This window comes from Jaculus jaculus, chromosome 4, assembly GCF_020740685.1.
Source record: "Jaculus jaculus isolate mJacJac1 chromosome 4, mJacJac1.mat.Y.cur, whole genome shotgun sequence".
In the NCBI taxonomy this organism is placed as follows: Eukaryota; Metazoa; Chordata; class Mammalia; order Rodentia; family Dipodidae; genus Jaculus; species Jaculus jaculus.
In genome coordinates, this window is record NC_059105.1 from 114,498,136 (window position 1) to 114,516,724 (window position 18,589).

An 18,589-nucleotide genomic window follows, 5' to 3' on the forward strand; every position below is an offset into this window, starting at 1 on the left:
AACTCTGGGGATCACTGGCCTAATTAGTGAACTCCAGCCAATGAGAGATTCAGTCTCATAAAGAGATGAATTTTGGATTTACTGGATTTGTATCTGAGGAACAACACTTGTCCTCTGGCCTCCACATACATATATGCATGTGCATACGCATGTGCATGTGCATCTGCACATATGTGTGCCCTCACATATACCTGTATGTATATCACATACATACATACATGCATGTGAATGCACAAGCAAATGAAGAGGATTTACTTATCATTGACAAAGACCCTCTAACTTTGTGGTGGTTTGAATGTGCAATGTCCTCCAGAGCCCCACGCGCTTGTGATTAAGCCTCCTATTTAGCCACCAGCTGCTGGACAGTGGAGCCTTGCTCGAGGAGATGTGTTGTTAAGGGCGGACCTTGGGATTTTATAGTCCTGCCCTGCTTGCACATGCCAGCAGTTCACGCAGCTTGCTGCTTCCTTCCTGCTGATATGTGACAATGTGAGCCAGCTTCCTCCTCCTGCCATGCTGTCCTTACCATGACGAAACTGTCCCTCAAAACTGTGGGCTGGAAATAAACCTTTTCTTTGCATAAGCTGCTTTTGGTCAGATGTTTTGTCCCAACAAGGAGAAGAGAACTGTAACGAACTGAAGGCAACTTGATTCTCATACTTAATGATTAGAATCACAAGGTTTTCTTTTAACCTCTATTGCCTTCAAGTGCCAAGACATGAAAAAAGAATAAAGAAAGGACATGTCCAGTGGGGCTTGAGAGGATGTTGACCTTGTGGGCTAAACAGGTCTGGGCAAGGTCATTTTCATTCAGTTGTAGGCTACGTGTTACAAAGCACAACCTATCGGACCTGCCTGGTATTTCAGACCCAGGCGTCAACACTGTGATGATGCCTTTCTTTAGGGATAAGCTTAAAGACCATTTATTTTACCCTGAAAATTTTTGTTCAATGCAAACTAGTTTTATTATTTAAAAAAAAAAGTCTAAAAGCCAGTGGGGCAGCTGAGACATGTGGCCTCCACAGCCTGGGTCGTGTCCAACCTCACAGCGGATGGCCACCACAGCCACGGTGGAAGCAGAGCTCTGGTCACTCTCCCAGGGAGCCTGCCAGGCCGCTGCACCTAGGAACTTCCACCAAACAGATGACTCACTGGCTGGATTCAATGGGTTCTTTTGACAAAGTTGAGTTACCAATTGCCTCTGGAACTCGTTAATCCACAGGAGCTCCTTGGCCTCTGCCACAACCAGGGCCTGATGAGGCATAGCCATGAAGGGAAGCTTGTTTGTCTTCCTGCCTCCTCCCCCACTGTCAGCTGTCCTTCCCACGAAGGTTCTGGGGTAACCAGGCAATGACCTCCCGCAGCTCCTACCTGCCCAGCACGGCACCACCAACCCAACCAGACCCGAGTTCCCACGCCCACATCCCTCCCATGGAGAAAAGCAAAAGGATGGCTTCCTGGCTTCAGTAATTGCCTGGCAGCTTCCTTGTGGAGAAGACAGTCTCTATTTGTGATTATTATTGTGACTACGTTTGTCTCCATGTCACATAGGAAGATGGCGGCTGAAAAAAATCCAATGACCTAACCGAATCACATGGCTTCACAGTGGTCGTTCTGGGCATCTGTGATTTCTAACCTTCCCCAAAAGAGCCATCTCATTTGTTCTCACAGGCCCGAGTGTGGCGAATGGGTTTACTGATGAACTTGCACTAGGGATTAACACGACTGAACCAACATCCCCTAGAGCAGCTTTCTAATCCCTATGCGAATTTGAGATTGGCAGTGGGGACAGGAAGTGGGGTGAGAATACAGGAAACATCCCTCATCACCCTGAGTCAGCAGGCAGCTGCCAGGTTGTGACAGCTGGCGGAGGGTCTGTTGGTTAGTGGCCAGGCCCCCAGCCTTCCCCATGAGGACACGGAAGGGCTCTGTACTGGTGCAAGGAGACCTCGGTGCCAAGGGCTCTGCTCGGAAGAGCAAACACTGGGTCCAGAATCTGGGGTGAGGACCTGGGGATCCAGGAAGTGACAAAAGAAGGGAAGTGTGAATGCAGAGGGAAAGCGCCCCAGTTGCCACTTGGCCACTGGGCAGCTAGGTTTCTCTAACCTCAGTGTTACTGGCTCTAAGCGTACCTGTCCTCTTCTTCTAGGGACACTTGCTGCTCCAAGGACACCAGGCCCCAGCTGCCTTTTCGCTGGGTAGTCACTGGGAGCAAGACATGCTCATCCCGTCAGTCACAACTTAAAGCCTTCATGAACAAGCACAGTAAGACCTGTCTAGGGTGAGAAAGGAGCCAAGAGCATTGCGGAGACCTGCTGGGGGAGGAGGGAAGGCTCTAGTCCACTCCTGTGTCCAGCCTCTGCAGGATGGTGCAAGGAAGATTCTGGGTGCTCTCAGCAAGCTGGCCTGCTGAGTCAGAGCCAGAGGCCAGCAGAATGGGGAGGATGAGCACCTTCCACAGGAAGCCTGAGGGTCTGTTGCAGCTGCTCCTGACAGCAAGGCCCCTGATCCCAAAGTGCTAGACATGGAACCTTGCTCAGAATCTTCTAGCTGTGCTCAGCACAGGCCCAGTAGAACTGAATCTATCTGAGAGTGGGATAATGAGGCTGGAACTCTGACAGGTCAGGGGCAAGTGTTCAAGAGGCTCATGGAGGTGGGACCAAGAACCCAAATGTGGGCTGGGAATATAGCTTAGGAGTTAAGGCACTTGCCTGTGAAGCCTAAGGACTCATGTTTGACTCTCCAGGTCCCACATAAACCAGACACACAGCCATGCAAGCACACAAGGTCTCCCACGTGCACAAGGGAGTGCACACGTCTGGAGTTTGATTGCAATGGCTGGAGGCCCTGGGGTACCAATTCTCTCTCTTTCTCTTACTTTCTCTCTCTCCTTCTAGCATAAAAGGCAGTCTTTTGAGTCCCCCCCCCCCACAAAAAAAAGAACCCAGGGCTGGAGAGATGGCTTAGCGGTTAAGTGCTTGCCTGTGAAGCCCAAGGACCCTGGTTTGAGGCTCGATTCCCCAGAGCCCACGTTAGCCAGATGCACAAGGGGGCGCACGCGTCTGGAGTTCATTTGCAGTGGCTGGAGGCCCTGGCGTGCCCATTCTCTCTCTCTCTCTCTCTCTCTCTCTCTCTACCAGCCTCTTTCTCTCTCTGTCACTGTCAAATAAATAAATAAAAATAATTTTTTAAAAAAGAACCCAAATGTTTACACTTTTAAACATTGTTTATCATCTTGCTTGATCAGGGGAAGCGGAGGCCCTGCAAAATAAGTCAAAAAAACAGAAAAACAAAGACCACCTGCTGTGACCAGACACCAGCGGTCACTTCCCCCTTGGTCCTGGCTTTCACAGTGGGCCCCGCCAGCTCGCACTTGAACGTCTTGCATCAGCTTGGTCATCACACGAGGCTCTGTCAGCTCTTTCTCCACGATTGGCACGTTGTCCCTTTGACGTCAATCAGCAGACACATGTGCCTGACCTTGGTCTTGATTTCATGTTTTGTCCTCAGTGTGCTCTTTTTGTCTCGAGAGGGGCCCCCTGTCCCCCACAAGTGTTTGCTCATTGCCATCCCACACTCACTACCAACCCCTGCTCAGAGCCAGGAGGAGCAGAGGCATGGGAACAAAAGGTTCACAAATGTGGCCCTTGCTGAGGTCAGCCTGAGAGGGCTGCCAGGGGCTGGGAGACAGGAAGAAGGCATGAATTTCAGTGATGAGCTGGCTTTGGGCAGTCCCTCCCCATCACAGGATCCCAAACCCCACTTGTACATGGTGACCCAGGTCTGCCCACTCTTCCTCAACAGAACTCCCTCCCTGGTAAGAAAGCTCAATGAGACTGTGACTCGGCAAAGTTCAACCCCAGAGAGGGCGTGCAGGAGCATTCCATAGCAAGGAAAAGCAAAGGTACCCCAACTACCTCAAAGCCAAAGAAGCTGCTCTGCCAGGTCCCTCACTTTCTCCCTAGGGGCTTCAAGAACTCTCATGTTTAATCATTTTCTTACAGAGATTCCCCTCAACTGCTATAAATTGCTGTCCCTTCAAAACCTGGCTCTAGGGCTGGAGAGATGGCTTAGCAGTTCAGAGCTTGCCTGTGAAGCCTAAGGATCCATGTTCAACTCTCCAGGTCCCACATAAGCCAGATACACAGTGATGCAAGTGCACAAGGTTGCACATGTGCACAAGGTGGCACACGTGTCTGGAGTTTAATTGCAGTGGCTGGAGGCTCTGGTGTGCTAATCCTTCCCTTTACCCCATCTTGCATTAACAAAAGGCCAGTCTGTTGGGCCTCAAAAAATAAAAACAAGCTGGGCATGGTGGTGCATGCTTTTAATCCCAGCACTCGGGAGGCAGAGGTAGGAAGATCTCCTTGAGTTCAAGGCCACCCTGACACTACATAGTTAATTCCAGGTCAACCTGGACCAGAGAGACCATACCTTGAAAAACCAAAAATAAATAAATAAATAAAAATAAAACAAATAAAATCAAAACCCTGGCTCTAAGGACTGGAGGTACAGTTCTGTGGTAGAGCTCTTGCCTAGTATGCTGAAGGCCTTTGCATCCATAGTTAGAAAAACAAAAGTTAAAACCAAAACAAACATAGTGCATACATATAAATTCCACTAACATGAACCTGGGGAAAAGTCTCCATTTGTTTGGATTAATGACATTTCAAGTAGAACCAAGAAGAAACAGTGAAATTGCTCAATTTCTGGGGAGAAACTCAAGCTCTATCACTCCCGTTATGACCATCCTCATCTCATTTGTAGAGATGTGAGCCAGCCCGGCATCACAGGCGCTGTGCCACCAGTCTTTGCAACCATGGATGGTTCTGGAACATGCAGGCTGACAGCTGGGCAGGGGTGTCATAAGGTAATAGAGAGTGATGACAATACTCCAAGTACACTCCCTTCCTCAGGGATATATATATCCCTGTTTATCTTCCCCCAGTCTACTCTCACTTGTTCAAAGCCTCCTCAGAACTTGCCATACTCACCTTTCTCTGAGAAAGACCCAGCACCCCCAGAAAAGAGAGGCCTCCACCAATATTTTATGTCCTCAAACCCAATCTGCTGGTCAGAGGGGACACAGTCAAAGATGTGTGACCCCCTCCCCTTGCCACCCAAGCTAGCCCCATGCCAGGGCCTGGTAGGCCTGGCCCTTCTCATCCCATCAGCCCTCCTCAGTGTTGGGCTCAATTATAAATGAAGTCCAAGGCCAAGAGGCTGCTGTCAAGACACTGGCAAGCAAGGGGGCAGCCTTCAAGGAGGGCATGGAGGGCATGAGATATGGGTGGTCCTGGAGACCTTGGCTCCCATGTACCTGGCTGGACGGTCTCTTCACTATGCTGACATGGCTTGGCCTGGCAACAAGCCCAAGAGCTACTTCAGTGACAGAGGAGGCCTGAGACCCCAGAGGTCACAGATGACCGCTGTCTTGGAGGGGCTGCCTCTCAGGCTGGTTTCTCCTAAGCCACAGTTACGTGTCCTGTCAGCATTTTCTTAATGGGAACACAGATGTTTGGATGGCTTTGGGTCTTTGAAAGGATGGAGCCTACTTGCCAATGTGTGCCTGCTAGCCAAGCTTGAAGCCCTCTGTGGCTGAGTCATGGCCAAGCGGAGCTTTCTCCAGAACTTTAATTTTAGACCAAGTCAAGGGTTGTAACTCTTCCACTGGGCACTCACACACAAGAGCAGAGACAGTGGACACTTGGGGAAATGGGAACACTCATTTGGTGAGCTTTCCAAGGCCCTGCATTAGCCAGGGCTCTCCAGAGGATCAAAGGCCATGGGAAATATCTATAATACACACTAATGTATGGTATGTGCCTAATGTATCTAAGCCTTACGCCACCCAGGCAAGTGATTTCAAGAGTTCAAGGCCTAAGTGTACATGGGTCTCTTATGTCCTCTTTATTTTTTTATTTTATTTTTTTGTTGTTGTTTTGTTTTTTGAGGTAGATTCTCACTCTAACCCAGGCTGAGGCTGACCTGGAATTCACTATGTAGTCTCAGGGTGGCCTTGAACTCACAATGATCCTCCTACCTCTGCCTCCTGAGTGCTGGGATTAAAGGCATGTGCCACCACACTGGGCTGTGTCCTCTTTCTTATTTGCCTCCTTTATCTTCCAGATCAGGGCCACCTGCCCCAGCGCAGCACGTTCATTTCCACCACAGGGCCTTTACCCTGGCTGTCTGCTCTGCTCAAGAAAACCTGCCTCTGGTCCTTTGGGCTCTGGTTTTTCCATTTTTACTTGCTTACTATAGACTTGCCTGTTGGCCATCCTCCAACACAATACCTCTGTCTGCTTTCAGGAACTTTCCTGGCTTCACTTGTCCTCGTCCCGTCTCGCGAGCTGTGTGGCGGCTGGAGTCGGGCTGGCCCCATGCTTCTCTCCTGCACCACGTGCTGAGCTCTTGCCTTGCACCCGCTCTGACTGCTGTGGCTTTCCAACTCGTCTCAGCCCATGAGACGGGACCTATCATCTCTAACCTTCAAAGGAGGAAAGTGAGTCACAGGGGCAGGAGGAGGTCGAGCAGGACATGGACCAGAAGCTGTCAGTTGTCACCACCCGCCACACTGCCTTGCTTCCACCTGGGCCTGAACAGTACCTGGCCTGGCGGTAGGCTTGGATGTCCAGGAAACACACGTGTCATGCGCAGTCAGACAGAGGACACAAACTGCGGGAGTCCTGAGGTGATCCTGACACGGCGGGTGACACCCGCATGTCAGCGTGTTTCACACAACAATGCAAATGACTGCTGTGGCTCCTTCTTTTTCTATTCTACAGACACCTCTGTGAGTGGCCCTTTCCATTTCATCAGGTCAGTCTGAGAGCCACCCAGTGCTCTTAACTCCCTGGGGGCAGGTGGGGCTCACTAGGTGGCAGGTACACCTGCTTGGCCCCTACCCTTTCTGCAACCTTCTAGGATTCTTCTAGAATGGCAGCAGGACGGGCTCCTCCTGGGCTGGCCATGCTCCTGTTCCTTCTGTGGCAGGTCAATGAGGCAGAGAACCTACCTCCATGGGGAACAGCTGAGTCAGTGGCCAGCCAGATAGAAGTGGGACCGATGGTGGCTTGGGGCCTTCCCAGTCCCCCTTTGTTTACCACCAACATGCCCCATCCCACCAAGCCTTCCGTGTGAACTTTGGCAATCGAGCCTCAGGCTGAGCTCTGGAGTCTTACTCCTCACAGGTCACTTCCTCGGGAGATTGTGGTGCATGGAAGGAACCCACATTTCCCCCTAAGGGTTACTGCCTTGGGATATAGGTCCTACTTACTGAAATTGGCGGGTTTGAGCCCTGTCAAATTATGAGTGACATTTTAAAAAATGTGTCCTGCACCCATGGTCATTTGCTCTGTATGTATAAGGAATGCCATCTACAGGCCAGGAAGAGGCTTCACCAGCAAGCAAGCCAATGGGAATCTTGACCTTGGACTTCCAGTCTCTAAACTTGTGAGAACATTAATGTCTGTTGTTTAAGACACCCCATCTATAGTATCTTTCATGTAATAAAAAGCCGGAGTTTTATACTTTTCCCCTTGAAATAAAAATAAGACAGGATCCAGGTTGGCCCATGGACTTCCCTGTACTTTTCCTCTAGGGTTGCCTCCCAGCCAGTGTATGTTGGGGGAGGGGTACTCAGCTTGGGAGTTTTCCTTCCTTTCTTCTACTCTCTTATTTCTACTCTCTCTTAAATCTTTCATAATTAAAAAAAAAAAAAGTGTCACATCCATATGCACTCTTTTAATCACAGCATCCAAGAGACTAACTCATTAACATTTCTGCCAGTTCCAGGACAGTGAGAGTTACATAGTAAGACCCTGTTTCAAAAAAAGGGGGGGGGGGAGTCATGTCTTTATGTCCTAGAAAGTTACTGAAAAACATGGAAAGTCCTGAAAGGACCTTCCACCCACTCAGGGCATCTGCCCTTTGTCCCCAGTTCCCTGTGGCTGCACAAGCCCGAGGGAAACTGGTGAGAATCCAGCCACCCCACCACTTCTAAGGATCAAGAGAGTGAGCAAAGGCAGTTGTGGTAGAGCGCACCTGTGATCCCAGCTCAGAGGTGGAGGCAGGATGCTCACAAGTTCAAAGTCAGCCTAGGCTACATAGAGAGACCCTCTCAAAACGGGGGGATCTGGGGAGATGGCTCAGTTGGGAAAGTGCTTGCCATGGAAGTGTGAGGGCTTGATTTCAGATCCCCGCACAGCCCTCAAGAGGTGGAGACAGGGGATTCATGGGGCATGCTGGCTAGCTAGACTAAGCCAAATAAGCCAACTCTATGTACAAGAGAAAGACCTTGGGCTGGGGGGATGGCTTGGCAGTTAAGGCATTTGCCTACAAAGTCAAAGGACCCCATTTTGATTCCCCAGGACCCACATTAGCCAGATGTACAAGGGGGTGCATGTGTCTGGAGTTCGTATGCAATGGCTGGAGGCCCTGGTGCACCCATTCTCTCTCTCTCTTTCTCTGTCAAATAAATAAATTAAATTAAATTTAAAGAGAGAGAGAGGCCTTGTCTCAGAATGTAAGGTGGAGAGTAATCAAGAAAATCAACTTCACTCTGGCCTCCACACACACACACATGCAAATATGCATACACACATGCACATGTACTATACATGCACACATACATGCGCAAAACCTGGTGACCAAATCAGGCCTCCATCACCAGCTATGCTGCAACAATGGACACTCCCTTTGGGCAGCTGACTAGAGGTAGATCTGAGTGGGCATGTAGGAACAGGGTCAGTACCCTAATGAGGAGGGAAACAGCATCACAGATGTCTGCCTTGGTCTCACTCAAAATCAAGTCTGGGGTCAAATAGGCTTCCCTAGACTGAGTTGACCCAAAAGAACATGTTTCTGAGGGAAGGGATCCAGGCCAGTCCATGGCTGGTCACATCTCCTCAGCTGGCTAGTGCTCGGGCCCCACCCTTTAGGCACACTCCCACTGCTGGCCCTGGGAGCAAGGCCCCTTCTTCTTGCTATCAGGGCTGCCCTTGATACAGCACGGCTGGCTATCCTTTCTGAATGTGCCAGTGAGGCTCATTCAGAGAGAGCAGGAGGTGCCCAGGAGGGCCTCCCTGTCACCGGCCCTTTTCTCCCCCAACCTTTATGGAAGCACAGATGCCTGTGGGCCAGAAGCCTCTGAGTCACCATGATGGAGCACCTGCAAAGGTGACCACAGTCCTCCCTCTGTGCACTTACCACAGCAACTCAAGGGAAGTCTGAGCCAGGCATGGTCACGCACACCTGAAATTCCAGCACTGGTGAGGTAGAGGCAGGAGGACCAGGAGTTCAAGGTCATCCTCAGCTACATGATGAATTCAAAGCCAGTCTGAGCTACACGAGACTCTGACACCCCCCCAAAAAATAAATAAATAAAAATAAATAACAAAAACAAGGAGTCCTGCTTTTCCACCTTTTGTGTCTGGGTTGGCCTTGCCACTGGCTTTTCAGAAGCAGCGGAAGTGATGCTCTGTTCCAAGGCTGAGCATTCAAAAGCCTTGTGTTGCTCTGCCTGACCTTGGCCTTCAACCTCTGCCACCACCCCACTCTACCCCCTGTGAGCAGTCCAAGCTAATCCTGGAGTTCAGAGTCATGATTCTCTGCAAGAGCACCCACCAGCTTATTTGGTTACTGCCCCAGAGAATGAGAAAACCCTGTCCAGAGGAACAGTCTCTGACCCCAAATTTCAGGACAGCCCAGCTGAGTTCAAGTCAGATTGCCACTCTGGTCCACACACTAGGTTCTGAGCTGCCTATTCAAAACAAACACAGGGTCCTTGTCTGTTTTGTTCAGTGTTAGGGACCACTGAAGGCATGAGATATTTGTTCCATGGTACACCCCATTTGGCTCTGGATGGCTCATAGGACCTTGTTATTTCAGCTTACTTCCATGAATTATCCTAAAACTCCCAACTGTGGGGCTGGCTATGGTGGTAACCTCTAGTGACCCAAGGAATCCGTTCACACTGAGCTCCTAGTAGCCACCAGCCCTCTCCACCTGGGCTCCAGGCAGTCCCAGGCAATCTCTAATCAGTGGTGAAACTATTGCAGACAGGCAGAGGCATGCTTTGATTCTCTGTGCCACACTTCTCATTCATTCTCAGGCCCAGGACTGGCTCTTGAGCCCAGCCCACAGAAGAGGCTTTGGTTTTCTCTGGAAAGTCAGTTGGTGTTGAGTTGGGAGAGAGAGCAGGCAAGATCAGCTTTCCTCCGCCTTCTTTCTCTTGAGGCCTTGATCTAGAACAAAGGATGCAGCTGCCACTCACTTGGCCACATCAGGACCTCACTTCCCACCTGAGATAATGGTGCCAACTTTAAAAGTTCACTGTAGAGGAGCTAGAGAAGTGACCTAGTGGTTAAGGCAGTTGCCTACAAAGCGTAAGATCCTGAGTTTGGTTCCCCGGTACCACATAAAGCCAGATGCACAAAGTGGCACATACATCTGGAGTCTGATTACAGTAGTTGGAGGCCCTGGCATGCCCATTCTCTCTCTCCTGCCTCTACCTCACATCTGGAATTTCAGGTGTGCGTGACCATGCCTGGCTCAGACTTCTCTTGAGTTGCTGTGGTAAGTGCACAGAGGGAAGACTGTGGTCACCTTTGCAGGTGCTCCATCATGGTGACTCAGAGGCTTCTGGCCCACAGGCATCTGTGTTTCAATAAAGGTTGGGGGAGAAAAAGGCAGGTGACAGGGAGGCCCTCCTGGGCATCTCTTCTTCTATCTCTCTCTTTCTGCTTGCAAATAAATAAATAGTTTTTATGTTCACTGTAGAGAAAGAGCCATAGCTGCAGGAGGCAAGTGGTTAGACAACCCTGGTCATCACAGGCTAAAATATCATCTTCATAAGGGTGGGTTTGAGAAAGTAAGCCATGAAAGATGAAGACTAGGAGACTGAACATGCTCAGGAGAAGGCTGGGGATGGAGCTCAGATGGCAGAGCGTTGACCTAGGACACATGAGGTCCTGGTTTCACTCTGTAGCACAGCATAAACCAGATGTGGTGGCATACACCTGTAATCCCAGAGGCAGGAAGATCAGAAGTTCAAGATCATCCTCAGTTACATGGTGAGTTGGAGGTCAACCTTGGCTAGGAGATCCTGTCTCAAAAAATGATGATAATGATAATAATAATTAATATTAATAAATAAGAAAGGAAGGGAGAGAAGGAAAAGGGGAGGATGTGAAAGAAGAGAGGAGTGAGAGAAAGAAATAAAGGCATTTTGCTCAGGAGAGCAGGGGGGTCCTATCCCCAAGTCCATGGGTAGGCAGGCAGGGCCACAAGCCCAGAAAGATCAGAACGGAGGTTAGAGCACTGAAGAGCCCCATCCTCACTTTTAAAAATCTCAAAATGAATTATAGTAAAAATGCAAAACTATACAAATTTTTGGAAGAAAATTTTCATGACCTGGTATCATGCCAAGATTTCTTAGAGTTGACCACCAAAATCTTAATCAGTAAAAACTGAAAAGCACAAAAAAATAGTGAATTAGACTTCATTAAACTTAAAAACTTTTGCTCTACTGCCGGGCGTGGTGGCGCACACCTTTAGTCCCAGCACTCGGGAGGCAGAGGTAGGAGGATTGCCATGAGTTCGAGGCCACCGTGAGACTCCATAGTGAATTCCAGGTCAGCCTGGACTACAGTGAAACCCTACCTCAAAAAAACAAAAAAAAAAAGCTTTTGCTCTACAAAAGACACGATTAAGCTAGGCACAGTAGCACATACCCGTAATACTCAGGAGCAAAAGGATCAGGAGTTCCAGGCCAGCCTAGGCTACATGAAACCCTGTTTTTTGTTTTGTTTTGTTTTGTTTTGTTTTTTAAAAAAGACACTGTTAAGAGCAACTAAAAACTAAGAGAAAATATTTTGAATTTGTGAATTCAAATTTGTATTTATGATGTTTAAAAAAAAGAGGGCTGGAGAGATGACTTAGCAGTTAAAGGCGCTTGCCTGCAAAGCCAAAGGACCCAGGTTCAACACCCCAGGACCCACGTAAGCAAGATGCACAAGGGGACACATGCACCTGGAGTTCAGTTGTAGTGGCTGGAGACCCTGGTGCACCCAATCTCTCTCTTTCTCTCTACCTGCCTATTTCTGTATATATATCTCCCTCAAATAAATAAATAAAACAAATCTTTTTTTAAAAAAAGAAAGAAAGGAAAGGAAAAAGAGCCAGGTATGGTGGCGCACACCTTTAATCCCAGAACTCCGAAGGCAGAGGTAGGCGGATCACCTTGAGTTCGAGGCTATCCTGAAACTAACTAGTGAATTCCAGGTCAGCCTGATCTACAGTGAGACCCCTACCTCAAAAAACAAAAAAAAGAAAAAGAAAAACACAGAGCTGGGCATGCTGGCTCATGCCTTTAATTCTGGCACACGGGAGACTGAGGTAGAAAGGCCACTGTGAGTTAAAGGACAGACCGGGATATAGAGTGAGTTCTAGGTCAACCAAGTCTACTGTGAGACCCTATCTCAAGAAGGAAGGAAAGAAAGAAAGAAGGAAAGGAGGAAAGAAGGAGGGAGAGAGGGAAGGAAGGAAGGAAGAAAAGAGAGAGAGAGGAAGAAAGAGAAAAAAAGGAAAGGAGAAGAAAAGAAAAGGAGGGAGGGAAGGAAGAGAGGAGGGAAGAAAGAAAGAGGCCAGGTGTGGTAGTTCAAACCTTTAATCCCAGCACTCAGGAGGTAGAGGTAGGAACATGAACATCTCTGTGAGTTCAAGGCCAGCCTGAGACTACATAGTGAATTCCAAGTCAGCCTGGGCTACAGCAAGATCTTACCTCAAAAAATAAACAACAACAACAAAAACAAAAACAAAAAACAAAAAAGGAAAGAGAGAGAGAAAGAAATTCACAATTTACTAACAAGTGGGCTAAAGAGATGGCTCTACAGTTAAAGGTGCTTGCTTGCAAAGCCTGACAGCCTGGTTCAATTCTTCAGTACACAGGTAAAAGCCCACATTAGTTATTAGGGAAATACAAATAATTAAACCACAGTGAGTTCCCACTACACACCTATTGGAATGACCTGGGAAAACCCCTGAAAATCTTAAGTACTGGCAAGGATGCAGAGTGGCTGGGTCTTTCCTAGGTGGCTGAGAAAGACATATAATATAAACTACAGTTTGGGAGGGTTTTTTAAAGTTTTTTATTATTAATTTATTTACTTATTTATTTGAGAGAGAAAGAGGCAGACAGAGAGAGAATGGACACGCCAGGGCCTCCAGCCACTGCAAACAAACTCCAGACACATGCGCCACCTTGTGCATCTGGCTTACGTGGGTCCTGGGGAATAAAACCGAGGTCCTTTGGCTTTGCAGGCAAATGCCTTAACTTAAGCCATCTCCCCAGTCTCCCCCCCCCCCTTTTCTGAGGTAAGGTCTCACTCTAGCTCAGGTTGACCAGGAATTCACTATGTAGTCTCAGGGTGATCTCAAACTCACAGTGATCCTCCTACCTCAGCCTTTGGAGGGCTGGGATTAAAGGTGTACACCACCACACCTGGCTTTTTTGTTTTGGAGTTTTTTACAATGTTAAATACGTATTTTCCGGTTGACTCAGCAATCCTACTCCTATGTGTTCTTCCAAGGGAAATACAATTTACACATTTACACACAAGCCTGTATGCAGATGCTTTTACTTTTTTATTTATTTGCAAGCAGAGAGAGAAAGACACAGAGAGGACCATCAGGTTTTGCAAGCAGTTGCCTTAACCGCAGAGCCATCTTTCCAGCCTGCATGTGTGTTTAAAGCAGCTCTACTCATGATTGCTAAAATCTAGAAGTGACGCGCTGGGAGTCGTTGTGTGGGTGAATTCATGGGCACTAGTTCATCCCGATCCTGGGGTAGTACTTGCCAATGCTAAGGTGCCTAGAACATGGCTAACTCTGAGCTGCACTGTGCCAAGTCAAGGAGGCCAACAGAAAGGCTACGTACTCTGGCTCTATTACAGAATACTGATACGATGCTAGAGTGGTATAGACATAGCAAAGCAACGCTGCAAGTCCAGTCTCGGGTGTGGGACTGCTGTGTCCTGGCTGTGGCGATAGTGGTTACCACACAGATACTATATAGTTCTATGGCTAAAAGGATAGAAAGGTACACCAAAAGTATTTGTTTTTATATAACTGTGAAAAGCAACGTGCCAAAAAAAAAAAAAAAAAGCCTAATTACTGAATTTGGAACACTGGACATCTGATGATTGGGAGCGGTTTGGGGCTCCTCCAAGGCCTCTGTGGCTGACAGGGCGATGCACAGGGAGTCGTTCAAGGCTTATGCTTGTCTCCCTAGGGGGACTGTTTCTCTCGCAGTGGGAAGGCCTCATAGCGGGCGTAGTGTTCAGAAAGCTTCAGTGGGTCCCTACACAGTGCTCCAGCCCCCCGCTTCCCTACAACCATCTGCTGCTCAAGAGCCTGTCACAAATCAGCTGAGGAGGGCCTCAGGACAGATGGAGGTGACTCAGGAACACATTAGAAAGTCAAGGGGAACAGGAGGAGACAAAGAAGACCCTGCCCACACCCACCCACAGGAGCTCAACTGCAGACCCTGAAGCAGGCAGTCCACCGTTCTATAGCTAGCACACACATGCACACACACATCACACACAACCACACGTTCACGTACACATACTCTCATACACTGACACAAGCACCCCTGTATACCAACCATCACACACACAGCCACGCGTTCACACATGCACATACGTATACACCCCCATCATGTGCAATGTAAGCACACATTCACAGAGATATACACACATGCCCTGATCCATGTGCACACATACAAACGCCCACCATTACTGTGGGCAGTCATGTAATACAATAAAATGAGCAAAAGAGGGACCCACAAGCCACATTGCTGGCCTCCCAAGAAGTTCCCATTATTTCCACCTAGGGGTCCATGAACCATTGCTAAGAGAAACCCCTTTTCAATGTCCTTTGCACAACCCACCCTATGTCCTCTGTGATCCTGTGGGTACAGTTCATTCTCTTACCACCTGTTAACAAGTCTCACTTCTGGGTTTCAGAGCCCTGGGACTCATACTGTCAAGTAGGTTCCAGGCACATCATGTCATCTGGGGTCCTTAGAAGTCCCACCCTGAGTCTGCTGTGAATTCTATTACCCCCAGTCCTCCTCTGGACTGTCCCCAGTTTGAACTCTGAAAGCGGGATTGCCATGGTCTCAGGCATCTTCTCCATTAGTCCCATTAGAGACAACTGTCAAAGTTCTCATGCTTGAGACACAGGCTGGACCAAACAAATCTAAGCTTTTGGCAACAGGACTTCTAGAATCAACTTCAGATAATCTGATGTGCAGCCAAAATCTGCCTAGAGATTGTCCAACATTGGCAAATGGAGATGTGTCCTAAGCCAAAGTCCTTCAGAAAATAGAACAATGGCCGAGTGCAGTGGACCATGCCTTTAATACCAGTGCTTGGGAAGCAGAAGTAGGAGGATCGCCATGAGTTCGAGGCCACCCTGAGACTACATAGTAAATTCCAGGTCAGTCTGAGTCAGAGTGAGACCCAGGGAGGGGACCTGTTTAGAGTGGGAGTCTGGAAGGCTTTCGCAAGGAAGTGCTTGTCTGAGCAAAAATGTGAAAAGTGAGAAGAAGCCAGATAGTGAGCTGCGGGCGCTGCCTGAGACCTCGCTATGGTCACTGTCAGGCTTGCCCAGGCCAAAGTCAGGAGGAAGTAGGGGTGAGCCCCAGCTACACAGGACTAGAACTCTGAAATAAGCATCTGAGGTCCATCTTTTTTGCTCCCTTTGGTGTTCTGCAGGTACACAAGGCAAGTTTGAGAGATAGGGAGATTGGGAAGGCCTGGAAGGGGCTGGGCAGGGGTTGGATCTGGATCTTTTGGGAACAGAGTGGGGACCAGCTCACCATGCCTCTGCAGAACATTCAACAAGTGCCCTTGTGTCACTGTTTACCGGGTAACAACAGGTGACCGGCACCAGCATCCAGAGGGTCTGAACGGCTATTCTCAGGGGGAGATGGCTGGCCTCAGGAGCATCTCCTCCCATGTCCTGCCTTTCCACAGCAGGATGCTGGAGACGCCAGCTTATGGGCACATGGATACAGGTTTGGTTTAGTAATCTGCAAAACCAGGGAGATCCCATTGCTCTTGTGGGTGGTTTCACTAGCGCCAGACTGGACCTCTGCCACTTGGCCACAGGACAGCTTCCTGTGACGCCCACCCGCCACCTCCTCACTGGCATCATCACGTCTGGTCGGAACCAAATTCTCCCTGTCTACAAACTCTCCTGTATCCCACAGGACTTCTACATGACCCAAGCGAGCTGGTCTGGTCCAGGAACTTTACCTCAGAACAAGAAGTATAGAGAAGAATCAGGAGACAAGAGCCCACCTAGAAACGGAGTACATGCCACTCCTTCCCATGGGACCTTGCATCCATCATGAGCCCCCCGCAGCTTCCACTCAGCCATGCCAGTCCACAGGGTTGCTCTGAGAATTAAGCACCTCAGAGATGCCCAACATGGATGCTGACACACAGCAGGCATCCAGCTTCCCTCCACATCCGGTTGTTTTTGCTGCTGTTGGCATGGTTAGAGAAGCTGGCAAGCTGCTCCTAGGCCCCTCAGAGAGGTAAGGAGGCTGGATGCTGGCTCTGGCTCTGAACTTGGCAATCCCAGGCTGACCTACATAAGATGCACTTTTAAATCTACATGCTTAATGTTTTTGTTATTAACAACACATTTTTTATGGATACAGCATGTGTGGGTACCATCTTTTCCCTCCTCCCTGCTCCCATTCTGCATCACTGAAGTACATTCCTAATTTTTTTAAAAAAAATTATTTATTATTTGAGAGAGAGAAAATATGGGTGCACCAAGGGCCTCCAGCCACTGCAAATGAACTCCAGATGGATGCGTCCCCTTGTGCATCTGGCTTAAGTGGGCCCTGGGGGATCGAACCTGGGTCCTTTGGCTTTGCAGGTAAGTGCCTTAACCACTAAGCCATCTCTCCAGACCCGTTCTTCACTTTTTATGTCAGTGTGGTGTGTGTGCTTGTATGTATGTGGGTGCATGTGTGTGTGGTACACACGTGTGCCTGTGGAGGTCAGAGGTTGATGTCTGGTGTCTTCATCAATCTCTCGCCGCTTTATTTACTGAGTCAGGTTCTCACACTTGAAGCAGAGCTCACCCATTTGGCTAGGCTAGCTAGCCAGCTTGTCCTGGGATCCTGTCTCCACCTACTGAGCCCTTGGGATTAACTGCAAGGCGCTTTATTACCTGATGCTCCCGTCTGAACTCTGGTCCTCATGCCAACAAGTGTTTTGTCCACAAGACCACCTCTCTAGCCCTTATATTCTTAAGTTTGTAAATCAGTTCCTAATGGTTAGAGTAAAAATGAATCTGATCAAAACTGGGCACACATATAAAATGACAAAAAGAAAAAAGTAAGAAAACCTAGGCAGTCCTTTGCCTGTGCATGTGCAAAAGGAAATAACGTCCCACCTCTGGGGCCAGAACTCACCCAGCCACCTCTGCCTTGCAAATCTAAGAAGTTTTGTGGGTGGTTAAGGTGTGGTGGTGGTGGTAAGAACATTTCAGTTAGAAATGTAAACGCTGGAAGTTTAGAAGGCAGGAACAGCCTCTAACGTAATTGGGTGGCCTGGGGTTCTCTCGGAGACCCAGAAAAGATCAGTGTCTCCGGAATCTTGGGACATCTTTTCCTGGCCAGCAATTCTCAGGAGGAGCCCTTCTTCCCCAGCAGAACAGAGCTTTCGCAGAAACCGCTCTGCTGGAGTCTCCGGGTCCGCCCCGGCGCCTGCGCCTGGCCCGCGAAGCATCTGCGATGACAGATGGGGGTACCCAGAGCCTCTCTCCGAAAACTGAACCCCAGCCCAAGACTCGCTCCAAGCTTTCACCCCAAGCGTCCGAGCGGAAGGCGGCATGCTCCGGCTTTGGCCAGTCTCGCCTGAGCGCGGGACCGCGAGCGGGGGCTGCGGGCTGCAAGGACACTGACCTGGGAAGCCCGCGACTCGGAGCCGGCGAGGAGCAGCAGGACCAGGACGAGCGCGCGCGAAGAGTTGGGCACCATCTTGCCCATTGGAAGCCGGCTGCAGGGATGGAGGGGCAAGGGGGTGTCGGTCGGGGTTGTCCCTGCGGGGCGCGGGGCGCCGGGGCGGGGGAGGGGCGGTCCCCGGGGATGCCGGCTCCGCCCGGCGGCCGCGCAGCCCGCGCTCCGCCTCGGGTCCAGGTGCGCCGCGCCCCCCACGCCGGAGCAGCCGCGGCCTCGAGCGTCCGCCGCCGCCCGCACGAGCCCGTCCCCGCGAGGCCAGGCGAGGCGCGGCGGGCGCGGAGGCGAGGCCAGGCGGGGCGGGGAGGCGCCAGCCCCTGGGCCACGGCCGAGGGAGGAGGGGCCGCCCGGCCAGGAATGCGCCTGGGAGCGCGCCCAAGCCGCGGCTCCCCGAGGAGGCCGGGCGCCTCGCCGAGGTCCAGCGCGGGCATCCTCGGCGCCTTCGCAGCCCACGGCGGCCGGTGCTCCTCGAAGGTGCGGGTGACCCGGCTCAGCCCTGGGCTGCTCCGCTGTCCACGTTCTTCATTTGCACCGGGGCGCACG

The 18,589-nt window shown here is 50.0% G+C and overlaps 1 protein-coding gene across 5 annotated transcripts in view; it reads right to left on the reverse strand.

The window, feature by feature from the left end:
• The window catches only part of Fbln7 (fibulin 7), a 41,894-nt gene extending 23,754 nt beyond the window's left edge, over positions 1-18,140 (reverse strand). For all 5 annotated transcript variants that reach the window (XM_045148213.1, XM_045148211.1, XM_045148214.1 and 2 more), the window contains exon 1: positions 17,993-18,140. In XM_045148213.1, the coding sequence (XP_045004148.1) occupies positions 17,993-18,076 (84 nt within the window). In that variant the 5' untranslated portion in view covers positions 18,077-18,140. The remainder of the gene's footprint in view (positions 1-17,992) is intronic.
• Between the last annotated feature and the right edge of the window lie 449 nt (positions 18,141-18,589).